General features: G+C 48.2%; 1 protein-coding gene across 3 annotated transcripts in view; it reads right to left on the reverse strand.

The window, feature by feature from the left end:
- Positions 1-11,627, reverse strand: part of LOC130180094 (neuronal PAS domain-containing protein 3) — a 283,412-nt gene extending 271,785 nt beyond the window's left edge. For 2 of the 3 annotated variants that reach the window (XM_056393436.1, XM_056393435.1), the window contains exon 1: positions 6,858-7,047. In XM_056393436.1, coding sequence (XP_056249411.1) covers positions 6,858-6,907 — 50 coding nt within the window. In that variant the 5' untranslated portion in view covers positions 6,908-7,047. Of the gene's footprint in view, positions 1-6,857; positions 7,048-10,596 lie in introns of those variants that run through there. The other variant, XM_056393434.1, reaches the window with a different exon arrangement.
- Positions 11,628-12,093: the final 466 nt, after the last annotated feature.

The following is a 12,093-nucleotide window of genomic DNA, read 5'->3' on the forward strand; positions in this document are numbered from 1 at the left end:
TTTATTAACTGGAATTTGTCTCAGTTTCCTGAAAGTGGAAACATCTTCCTGCAAACGTGCCAGATGTAAAATTTAAATGGAAAAGGAAAATTAGAGCAAAATGTCAAATTAAAAATGCAGGAAATGAAAAGACGGAGCTTCCTCTCCACTGGGCCGTCACTATTGGTTTGCCAAGTATTTATTTATTTTGGCTGCATGTTGCGTTCGTGGGTTATAATACAACCCCAGGTATCACTGTTGTTCACAAACACACTCATTACTAAAAACTGAATATGATTGATTATCGATAACATACATCCTAAGCTCTCATTAACGCTGGTTTAAAATTGGAACTTAAACTCAACATCACAAACACACGCTCTGTTTCCTGGCGTTGGGCAATCAGGCAGGTGTTCCCACCCGCCTCCTCTGGGACAGCGAACCAAGCACTCCTGCAGGCGCTGAGAGGCTCTTATCCGGCCCGCGGGTGAGTTTGATTCAGCCTCTCAGGTCGAGAGCCAATCAGGTCGATGAGCGATTCCACTTCTCCGTCTCCTTCTGTCCGTCACAGTCAATCTCCCGTTTCCATCCCTCCGCTGGTCCTTCCTCTTCAGTCCTCTCCTCCTCCTGTTTCTCTCAGTCTTCCTCTCTTCGTATAGATTTCCATAATCCAGCTGCTACTGAGTCTGAGCACATGTATGTTGACACACTCCAGTTTAGAGCTTAATGACTGAAGGTGCTTCCTCCTCTTTAATTCTTACAATTATTAAGTAATTATTAATAACAATTATTATTGATAACTATGCAGATTCATTTTGGAATGATCTTTTCAGCAACAACTTAGCAACCACCTAAAAAACACACCTTAGCAACTGCCAAGAAAGCCCTAACGACCCCTTAGCAACCACCTAGAAAAGTAGTGGCAAACACCTTAGCAACTGCCAAGAGAACCCTAGCAACCACTTCGCAACCACCTAGAAAAGAACTGGCAAACACCTTAGCAACTGCCAAGGAAGCCTTAGCAACTACTTAGTAACTCACTAACACACCAGACGTTTTGTGGACACAGAACTTCAAGGCAAACGACAAAGTAAAAACCGACATGAGTGCGTTGGTAGGGTGTTGTTGCCACGAGCCTCCAGAGGAGCTTCAGTTCTGCTCGTACATTCTGTGGAGGATGAGCGCTGCAGGTTTCTTTGTGTGGCGTTTGTGTTTTGGTGGTGAACGGCGTGAACACGATGCTGCAGAACAGCTGGGTTGAGATGTGGCGACTGTGGAGGCTGCAGCATAAAGTTTCACATTATTTTCATCCTCATCAAACACTCATTTATTCATGTTGTTACTTTGCTTATTTGTGCGTCTTAATTAGATTAAACAAACTATGACTAAGCTGTGTCTAAATCGTATCTGTTGCCACCTCCTGTGTCCGTCTCCTGCTAAAAAAACATCCAAATCTTTCATCTCTCCCTTTTGCCTTTACTCCTCATTTCTTTTTATCCTCCCTCCCTTTGACTCCATATCAGCCCACTCCCCTCACACCCCCACCTGTCATATCATTCCTCTTCCTTTTTTCTTCCTCACTGTTTTAATCCTCCTCTCAGTCCTCCACCTCCTCCTGCGCTCTCCCTCCCCATTTCTCAGTCTCTCTGTGGCTCTCTTGTCCAGTCCTCCTCTCCATCATCTCTCCATCATCTTCCTCTCCAGTGCCAGTGCAGTGTACTGATAGTGGAAGCACTTGTGCAGTCGGCTATGAAGTCTGTCCTCCTCCTCGTCTTCCTTCTACCCCCACTTCCCCTCTCTCTCTCTCTCTCCCTCTCTCTCTCTCTCCCTCTCTACCTGGAAATTAATTTGGTCTCCTCCAGATGCCTATCGGTGCTGAAATGCCCCCAGAAATAGATCCACAAACAGCAGCTCAGCCAAAACGCCGTCGCCGCCTGACAGCTTTTAGAAGAAATACACACACACACTCACACACACACGCACACACACACTCACACACACACTCACACACACACACACACACGCACACACACACTCACACACACACACACACACACACACACACACACACACACACACACACACACACTGCTGGATGGAGAGGGAGGGGGAAGCAGATGGAGAGATGGATGGAGGCATGGATGGAGGCAGGGAGTAAATGGTGAGAGAATGGGAGGTTGGTAGGAGGAGAAGATGGATGGATAAGGAGGGAAATTAATAGATGGATTACCTACAAATTTGTACACTTTATTGCCTAAACAAACCATCAGTTTTCAGATTGATTCCCTTCCTTCCAGGCAGCCATTGCTTTCTGTTCATTTCTATGAAAATCAGCTCGCAGCGTCTCGAGGCCTGCTGAGGGATAATCCATCACAATAAAACATTTAATCACCCCCCCCCCCCCCCCCCCCCCCCCCCCCCCCAATCAAAGTTAAAGCATCAACAGATGATCCAGTTAGAAACAGGAGCTGCTTTGAAGACTCTACTTTGTGGTGCATTCAAGGACACATCTGGGATTTGATAAGTTATTTGATGAAATTATCCTCTAAAGAAACCCAACAGAGTTTGTTGTTTTCTTGATGTTGCTAATGCGTCGACTTTAGATCAGTGTTTTCATCCCGTCTTCTTCTCACAGTCAGGACTAATCTCCTTTAACCGTGAACACTATCCTCTCCTCATCTTAACCAGGTGGTTTGTTACCTGAACAAAACCAAACCTTAACTACTGAGAAGATCAGAAAAATCTCACATGGGCAGCAACAAGCTCCGTTATCAGTTATTTGTAATTTGCTCTGATAATTTGTGGATGTGTCACACACGTACGTGCATGTAAAAACAATCACGAGTGTTTTTATCCTGAGTCTGTTTTATTGATTAATCAGAGTCGTTCAGTTGTTTTACGCTTGTGAATTTAACATGAAGAAAATAAAGTTCTGTGGGAATGAGAAGAGTCTTAAGACCCGGAAATCTGTTTCATTTAGTGGTTACATGACGGTCACATGACTTTCGGTTACAAGACTGAACCTCAATATTGTTTATTTTCTCTAATAATCCCAAACACATCGGAGACATCCCATTGGCCGCTTGTGGAGGTAACCAGGGTGATGCTAGCGTCACCCTGCGTCTCTCTGTTAGCTTTAGCTCGACGCCCCATGTACACATGTGTGTTCACAGTGTTTGCCTGTTCTGTGCGGGTTGAACAGAGTAGCAGCAGATCTGGGTTCAGGGCTGAAGGAGGCGTGAGGACAGGAGGAGCCGAGGAGCAAACCTCCAACAACCTTCTCCACCAGCCTCTGTTTGTAATTCACAGACTAAAACACTCAGACAATCTGCTTTCTGCCCCGAAACAGACACAAGCAGGTAGTTTGATGATAAGCTGATAAAATCCATCAGTCGGGGGCCTGAACCGAGATCTGAACCAGGATCCCTGGCAGGCAAACCTGCTTTAGTTTTGTGATAAACACAGAACTGTGATGGGTTTTTTTTGGGTCATTTTGTGTCCATCCAGAAACCTCGGGGGGGATTTCAAATTAAAACATTAAAAGTTTTCACTCGACTCTGGTGCCTGACCTCTGAATCACCAGAACAGAGATGTGGTGTGAAAGGCTGAGGAGGCACACACTCATCAGAAATACAGCAGCAGATTGAAATCTCCGTCACTATCATTACAAACACACTGTTATTACATTTCTCTTTCAGGTTGTCAAACTACAAGAAGATCCCGTCTGTTGTGGAAGCAGTTTATGAATAAGTCCGACACGAGTCTGGTCTTCCTCAGGAGTCAGAGAGAGACAGCGCTCGGCTTTCATTGTCTGCACAAGCTGTAAAAATCACTGGATTTCCTCAGAGAAATTTTCAGACAGTTTCCCCCTCAGCGGGTGAGCGGAGAGGCCGAGGTGATATCAGATAATAAGTCTCACTCTCAGCAGCGTGAATTCAACTTCCTCCCGTCGGGTCGGAGCTTCCTGCCTCCGCGGTTCAGGACAAATTAAAGGATAAAAACCTCTCGGCAGCAGAATCGGTGAAAGTGAAAAGCTGGACAGCGGTGGAGTGTAATTTCAGCTCCATACGTTTGACCTCTGACCCCCCGCCTGCTCCCCGCTCTTTAACAGCACACGTATGCAAATAGCCGGCTGTTAATCTGCTGCTCAGCACTGACCTGATGCCTCTGACTGCAGTCTGTGTCGCTCACTCTGGATTCCAGCTTCAGCTAAATGTTCCAAACGTGAACAACTGAAAACACAGCTCTGCTTTTCAGATGACGCTCGTTTCTCACTCAGTCAGTTCAGGTCCCAGTCTGACCGGCGGGAAACCGCCCGGTGTCGTGACGGTAACAGCGACGCCGTCACGCACGGATGGAGAAAACTGCGATACACAAAACCTGGGTCTAAGTTATCGCTTGTTTTTTGGCTGAACAATTAATCAAGATCTCAATATGGACGAGTGTAAAATCCAGTTTTCTGTGATGAAGGTAAAATGCGTCACAGTGCTGAGCATTGTTAGCATTAGCATGTTCTCCGGACGTAAAGGAACGTGATTGTTTGGTGCGAGACCAACAGAAATCACATCATCATCATTTTTACATCTTTCTTCAGTAAAAATGAAAAAGCAGAAACGATTCCAACTGAAATCACAATCATGTTTTTTGTTTTCGTCATCGTGCAGCTCTGGTTTGTTTCCGACTCGCTCCCTGTGTGAAGGTGGATTGTTTCTCCATGATCCGGCTGAAAGCAACAGCTGACCATGTGAATGTGTTTATAATATCACTTCCTATCGTTAGGGCACGAGTAGATCACACTGTGATTACATTTGATTCATTTTCCAACAGAACTGATTGGTCAGTAGGAGTAGGCGGGGCTTTTACAGGTGTTGATCCGTTATCTCAGACACCTGCTCTGGAGCGTGGTGACGCTTCTCTGAAGTCGAACAAACCGACCAACGAATGAAGCTCCTCGTGGTCATGTGATCCGTCTCCGACTCATCGTCCTGGTCTAAATGCATCGCGTCGTGTTTGAAGACAGAACAAGTGGCAACACATCACGGCACTGAGAGGAGGAATTACACCACGCTCCCTTTTCATCACTGCACCACTGAGACACTCTACATCACCGCCGTTACAGCCATCACAACACCACAGAAGAAGAGAAATAAATTCAATTGTAAATTTCGATTATATGTCGGATGCTGAGTGAACACGTAACAGAGAGTAGGAGAGAGCGCCGGCTTCGTAGGAATGTGACTGTCGTCTCTAAATGAACGAGTGAATAACTGAAGAGTTGATGTAAATGAACCTCCACAGTAAAGGAAGGAAAACACCGAGTCCAGCTCAAACAACAGGTGGATGAATAAAGTCAAAGATGCTCATTACAAGAAAAACTACATAAAGTTTAGTCCTGATTCTGCCCAGCAGACAGAACACAGTACAACACAGTACTACACAGTACAACACAGTACAACACAGTACTACACAGTACTACACAGTACTACACAGTACTACACAGTCCTGGTCGGATGTAAACACTTCAGCCTCAGTTTGAATAGAACTGAATGAATCATGTGTGATCTCTCATCACCTCTAAATCAACAGGGGAAACACAGGTGAAACCTGTTCACAGGAAACACAACATAGAACAGAACAGAATAGAATCACTGTTGCATGTGTTTGCTCATCATCTCTAAATCAACAAGTGTAAAGGAAGCAGACGCTTCACATGCACATTAATCCACCATATGTCCTATAGAATAGAATAAAACAAGTATGAAAATATAAAGTCATGACTGTGTGACGTGTCTCCACCCCTGATGAAGATAAGATAGAATAGAATCAATCAATAACTCAATCAACAGGTGAGGGCTGTATCAGTGTCAGACATGTAGGTGTCCTGCAGAGAAACAGCAGGTGGAGATGGAAACACACATTCAGTGTTTCCATCAAATCAGAGAAGAGAAGAGAAGAGAACAGAAGAGAAGAGAAAAGAAGAGAAGAGAAAAGAAGAGAATAGAAGAGAAAAGAAGAGAAGAGAAAAGAATATAATAAAATAGAAGAGAAAAGAGAAGAGAAAAGAATAAAATACAATACAATAGAATATAATAGAATAGAGTAGATGAACTCTGTGAGATAAAACATGATGGATGTGAATCCACTGGTGGAGCAGGAAACATGTTTACAAACAGAAACACAGTTCTTCATATTTCCACCTTAATTCCACCTTAACAATCAGAGCCTGTGAACCAGCTCTGAGGTCATGTCCGGGTCTGCTCAGTCTGACCTGTACAGGTAAATCCCTGCGTATCCCTCCACATTAGAATGTCCTGTTAATTCCTCTGAGACTGACACACACACACACACACACACACACACACACACACACACACACACACACACACAGTCATCGATGGATGCACATGTTTTCCTCGACGCTCACACACCTTGCTTTGCTTTGCTTTGGAGCGTCAACACACTGCATGGCTTCCTAACCTGCTCGCGCACCCGTGCACGTGAAGGTGCACTCACACACACAGGAAAGGCGAGACAACACCAGGTAAAGACACAGCTTCGTTTCCCTGAACAGTTAGCCAAGCGACCTGTTACCCAGCCACGAGCCTCTCTGTCTGACACACACACACACACACACACACACACACACACACACACTCACAGGCGCGCACGCACTCACGCGGGCACGCACGCCTCGACTCTCCTCTGGAAAGGGTAACAGCGTTGCTCCTGACACCTCCAGGCTCAGACTAAAACCCGCTAAGCGGCGCGGAGCCGGTGAAGCCGCCGGGCTGCCGCTCCGCTCCGAGCCGCCGGTGAGCGGCTGTAAACATGCAGTGGAGGAGGAGTGTGTGCGGGAACACAAATCCAAGCCCCGTTACCGTTCTCTCCGTGTCGGGTCCTGCTGGATGCTCGGCTTGGTGGGCGCCATCTTCCTGCAACAATTATTTGATTTCTTACTTTCTCTTCTCCTCCGCTCTCTGCTCCTCGGCTTTATTTGGACGCGGAGCCGCGGCGGTGCGCTGCGCCCTGACAGCAATGCGTCATGGTCGGTGTGTTAAGACAAAGCCATGTCCGTGTGTGTGAACGTGTGAGTGTGTGTTATGTGTGTTTGAGCGTGCGTGCGTGCGTGCGTGCGTGCGTGCGTGCGTGCGTCTCCTGCTCGTCTCTCTCCTCCGCCGCCGCCGCCGCCGCCGCTGCCGCTCAGGAGCGTGGAAACAACGGGCGGTGGAGAAGGCAGGGACCGGGCTGCAGCAGCAGCAGCAGCTGAGGCATGCCGAGCGGAGTGAGGGGGAACCCGGGGTGGATGCCTCTCAGATCCCGCTGTCTCTCCCCTCTCTTCCTCTCTGTCTCTCTGCACACATGCACAGCTTCGGTTTTGGCACTACAGAGGAATTTCCTGCATGCGCTCCGGAGGAAAAAAAAAAACCAAACAGGCGCGTCAGATCTTTACATTCCCTCCGCCGCTGCAGCGTCTATATCCGCGTTACGATCCCCGCGGCGGAGCGTCGCTCAGCGGTCAAAGTCTCTGTGGTTTTTCGGAGCATTTTTCCTTCCTCCGGCTGCTGACAGGGAAAAAAAGACACCACACATCTCCGGTATTTTCTCCAGCCCCGGCGCAACAACGCCACTCAGTTGCAGTTGGAATCAGTTTGTGTGTGTGTGTGTGTGTGTGTGTGTTTTATTCTTTATTTAATTCCCCCTCTCTTCCTGTATTACAGGTTGCACCGCGCGGTTATTATCCAATTTTTAACCATCAACAGAAACACCCAACGTGCGCAGGGGGTGATGGGGGATTTATTTGGATGGTTGCCCTGTAAATCAGATCTATGCACCTACACACACACACACACACACACACACACACACACCCCTCCCCTCCACCCTTCAGTGTCATAATAAACACATCACAGCAAATGTCTCACTTCAAATTCCTAAATGAGCAGCCGCCAACTTTCCTGTAGTTTCCCGCCTCTGTCACGTCCTGGTGTTTGCATCTGCAGGAGATGAGCAGAAGTCCTCGTGTCGCCTCCACACACCAAGTCATCCTGATCATTGTGAGATATCAGACCGATGAAATGTCCTCCAGACTCTGATGTCAGTGACGGCTCATTATCCTCCAACTGAAACTACCTCCTGCTTTTTCTTTCCATCTTTTTCTTCCCTTCAACATTTATTTAAATTCCTCCTTTTTTTCCTCCAAATGTATAATTCATTGTAACCTAATCGCTGTGCCGTGTGATTAACCCCCAGGCTGCAGCCCTGGAAGCTGAAAAGCCTCCCTCTCTATACCAATGACCTGTCAAGGTCAAAGGCATGCTGGGTATTCTCCACACAAACAGGGGGTTACAGGCGGTGCTGCGGTGGAAAATAAAGACTGGGGAGGGGAACCTTGACCTCCAGCTGACGATCGTCATGAGCTAAGCGCCCGCCGATCGACACACGTGCACTGTTGCGCTCAGGAGCAGGCGTGGACACCGGTGTGACGGCAGGTGCGGAGGTACACGCTCCTTTCACTCGGAGTCTCAGGAAGCTGAGGCTGGTTTGTGACGCGTCCCGTCATCAGCAGTTCATCATCCCTGCGTGAGGACACGGTCCGAGGCAGACACCGCGGCAGCACCAGAGTCCAGGAGCCGAAAGGTCACAGGTTTGACCCCCAGCAGCAGCAGCAGCAGCAGCAGCCGCCCTCAGCTGCACTGACGTCATGGAGACGCTCAGAGTTTTGTGGGATAAAAACAAATGAACTTTAAAGGTGTTTTGGTTTTTTATTCGTGTGTTTCTGTGTCTCATGGCGTCACCTGGTCCGGTGTCGCCGCTCGCCGCTCTTTCTCTCTCCGTCTCAGCTCTGCTTACTGAGAGCAGTGAAACGGAGGCGACGTGGATAATGGAGCGTAATGTATAAACATATTAGCTCCCAGCTGTTTGCTGGGGGAGACATTATGTATAGAGAGAGAGAGGGGAGAGGGGCAGCGAGACGCCGGGGCGGTGAAGACTAAAAAGCGTCCTGTCTGGATGAAAGGAGCCTCTGCAGCTGGAGGAGATTGTTTGGGACTGTGTTTCAAACCAGCTATTCCCAAACTTGTGGTCTGGGGCCCTCAGAAGGGTCGTGGAGGAGTCCTGACGGGTCCCCAGCTGCCGGATGACGACATAGTTAAATTCCAGCAGGTTTTATGTCAGGAGAAATGAGCCGAGAACATGTCAAACCGCGACTCTAATCCTCGCCCCACACATATGGACACAAACATACAGTCCACTGCCCAAAATCCTCCCTTATGGGGGTGTGGGGTGTGTGTGCCCAGAAGCCCTGCTTTAAATAACAATGCAGCCCTTCTTCTCCTCGTATTTGTTGCTTTAGAGCTGAGACGCTCTCTGTGCACCCGAGAGGCCCCAGCTGTGATTTACGTCGTGTTTGCTCCCCGTAGCTTTTAGACTTCACACACACACACACACACACACACACACACACACACACACACACACAGCTACACTCCATAATATGGAGAGTTTTTTGGGGTAATAAGAAAAGAGTGTGTGTGTGTTAGGGGTGTATTTTGCCCCCCGCACGGCTCCAGATGATTAGAAAAAACAACACCACTGAGCGGCTGGACGGAGGCAATCATTTAGATTCAGAAAGGAAATAACGGGGGGATAGATGGAGGGAATCGTCACCAGAAAACAGGTTGGACTGAAGGAGCGGCGGCTTCACGGTCAGCTGGAAAACACTCAACACATTTCTCTTTTTGAAATAATCCATCCCTCTATTTCCCATAAATTACCTCCTTTGTTCCCAGTGAATTAGCAGAACCTGGTTCGGGGTTTTTCCACTGAATTACCTGGACTTCACTCTTAAATAGTTGAACCTCCGTCCTCTTTTTCCACCAAACCACGCAACCTGATTCCTCTACTTATCCTCCGCCGCCTCATCCCTCCGTCTTTGCTTCATATCCCTCTTTTCCCAAACAAGTGTGTGTGTAAAACTTGCTTTCAAACACTAAAAAAAAATAAACTGTGGATATTGAATTTAATTGTCAAAGTCCCCAGATTCTCCTTTTCCTTATTTTCCTCTTCAGGTTCAATAGAAAAATTTGAAAAAGCAAAAGGAAAATAACTGAGGAAAAAGGCCACATTTTTCCTGACATTTATCCCAACACGGACCCTCGCCGCTAAAACACCTCCGTCCAGTTTGACTCATGGAGCTGCATTCAGGGGCTGTGGATGACTTTTACAGCTTTGATGTAAAATACCAACTGATAGCTGGAAAATCTGAGGGTCATTTCATGGTCTCTCTTTAAAATATATGAAAGCAAATAAAAGTGTCCACTGAGTTAGAGACGCCCAACTGTTCCTGAACAGAAAAATGTCCCATAAAGAAAGTGGTGTGGTAACCGTGTAACAATACATATAAAATATAATAATACAAATATCAGGGACAGGTCTATTATAGAAGGAGACAGAGATTTCACTGCAAACTGACTTTAAGCTGCAGAAACACACCACAGGATAATGGAGGTAATTTCTTCTTCAGGTGTGGATCTGTCACTTTTCTTCATTTTACATTAATCTCTTTTTCCCTGCACCACTCTGCAGCCACAGGTCGTTTTTCTGCAGCTCCCCACGTACCTTTGCTGGTAGGCGGTGATTCCCTGCACGCTCTGCGGGGTCCCGTTCGTGGCTCCGGGGACCGGCACCCGACCCACCGGGGGTCCGGTCACCATCCCGCCGCCTCCGCCGCCTCCTCCTCCGCCACCCGCCCCGGCTCCTCCGGCCGCCGAGGCTGTCACCTGGACGCTGAAATCCGGGAAGATCCTGATCATCGTCCCGGCCGTCTCCGCTGCGCTCCCGCGTCTATTTTAACAACCTCCTCCGCTTCTTCCTCCCAACGCACACCAGTCACCGACTTACTGGGAGCACTGGTTTATCAGCAGATGACAAACAGCAGTCTTCTTTTTGTTGTTTTTCTTCTTCTTCTTCTCTTCTTTAACCTTCGGATGTAACTCTCGGGCAAATCCGGATCATGGTCCCGGTGCGCAAAACAAACAGTCACCAATCAATGGATCAATAGAGGAACAGGATTATTGAGAGTGTGTCGCACGAGCAGAAAAGATCATGAACCTTCTCTCCTCTTCTTGCTCCTTCTCTTCCTCTCGGCTCTATCCTTCAGAGATAACCCCTGAGCAGCTCCGGATCATGGTCCCGGTGTCTCCGGTGCGCTCGGTCTCCTTCTTCTCTTTCGTCCCACTCAACAATCAATGGGATCAATGGATCAGTGGCTCTAATAGGTGATTATTTCACCAGTTAAAGACGGATGAACAGCCGTGTCTGTATCGCTGTCTCCCGGTGCGGGAGCTCCGGAGTCCCCTCTCTCACGCGGGCACCGCCGCCGGCTCTCCTTCCGAGAAAGGCATCCCGTCCCCGGCTCTCCTCCGCCTGGTGTCTGCCGGTGGGTGGGTGGATGATGGGTGGGTGTCTGTGGGAACAGCGGACCTGGAGGAGAGCAGTCAGTCAGTCAGTCAGTCAGTCGGTCAGTCAGTGAGCGCGCGGCTCTCATCATCAGCACGAGCTCGGCAATGACATTGGTGTGATACAGTGATACAGCAGCGGCAAAGTGTGTGTCGGTATGTCGGCGAGCGCCTGCGTGTGTGTGCGCGTCTGTGCGTGTGCTGTCCTCTGTGCTCCACACACACACAGGAGGGAGAGAGAGAGAGAGAGAGAGAGGGAGGGAGGGAGGGGGAGAGAGAGAGAGAGAGATAGACTGATAGCGCTGTTTGTTCAGCGGAAGGACATTTCCTCTGGTTCGTTGTGCGGAGAAACGCAGCAGCTGCGAACTGGACTTAGCAGATAATAAAGAGACAGTTTTTATTCCAGCTGACGTGTTTCTGCGCCGCGTCCTCAAACTCCTCAGACTGACCCCAAACCTTCAATAAACGGCCCCAAAACTTTCCCCGGTGCGCGGCGCGAGACCAACCGGGGAAAGTCGGAGTTTAAACCGAACAAACCTTCAGAGTTTGGAGAGGAGAGGAGTCAGAAACTTTCATCTGAGACGCAACAGATCCACCTTTAATGTTTTTATGTTGATAAGAAGATGATTTATCAGATGTATTTCTAATATTCCCGGGG

Source organism: Seriola aureovittata, chromosome 13 (assembly GCF_021018895.1).
Source record: "Seriola aureovittata isolate HTS-2021-v1 ecotype China chromosome 13, ASM2101889v1, whole genome shotgun sequence".
NCBI classification, from domain to species: Eukaryota; Metazoa; Chordata; class Actinopteri; order Carangiformes; family Carangidae; genus Seriola; species Seriola aureovittata.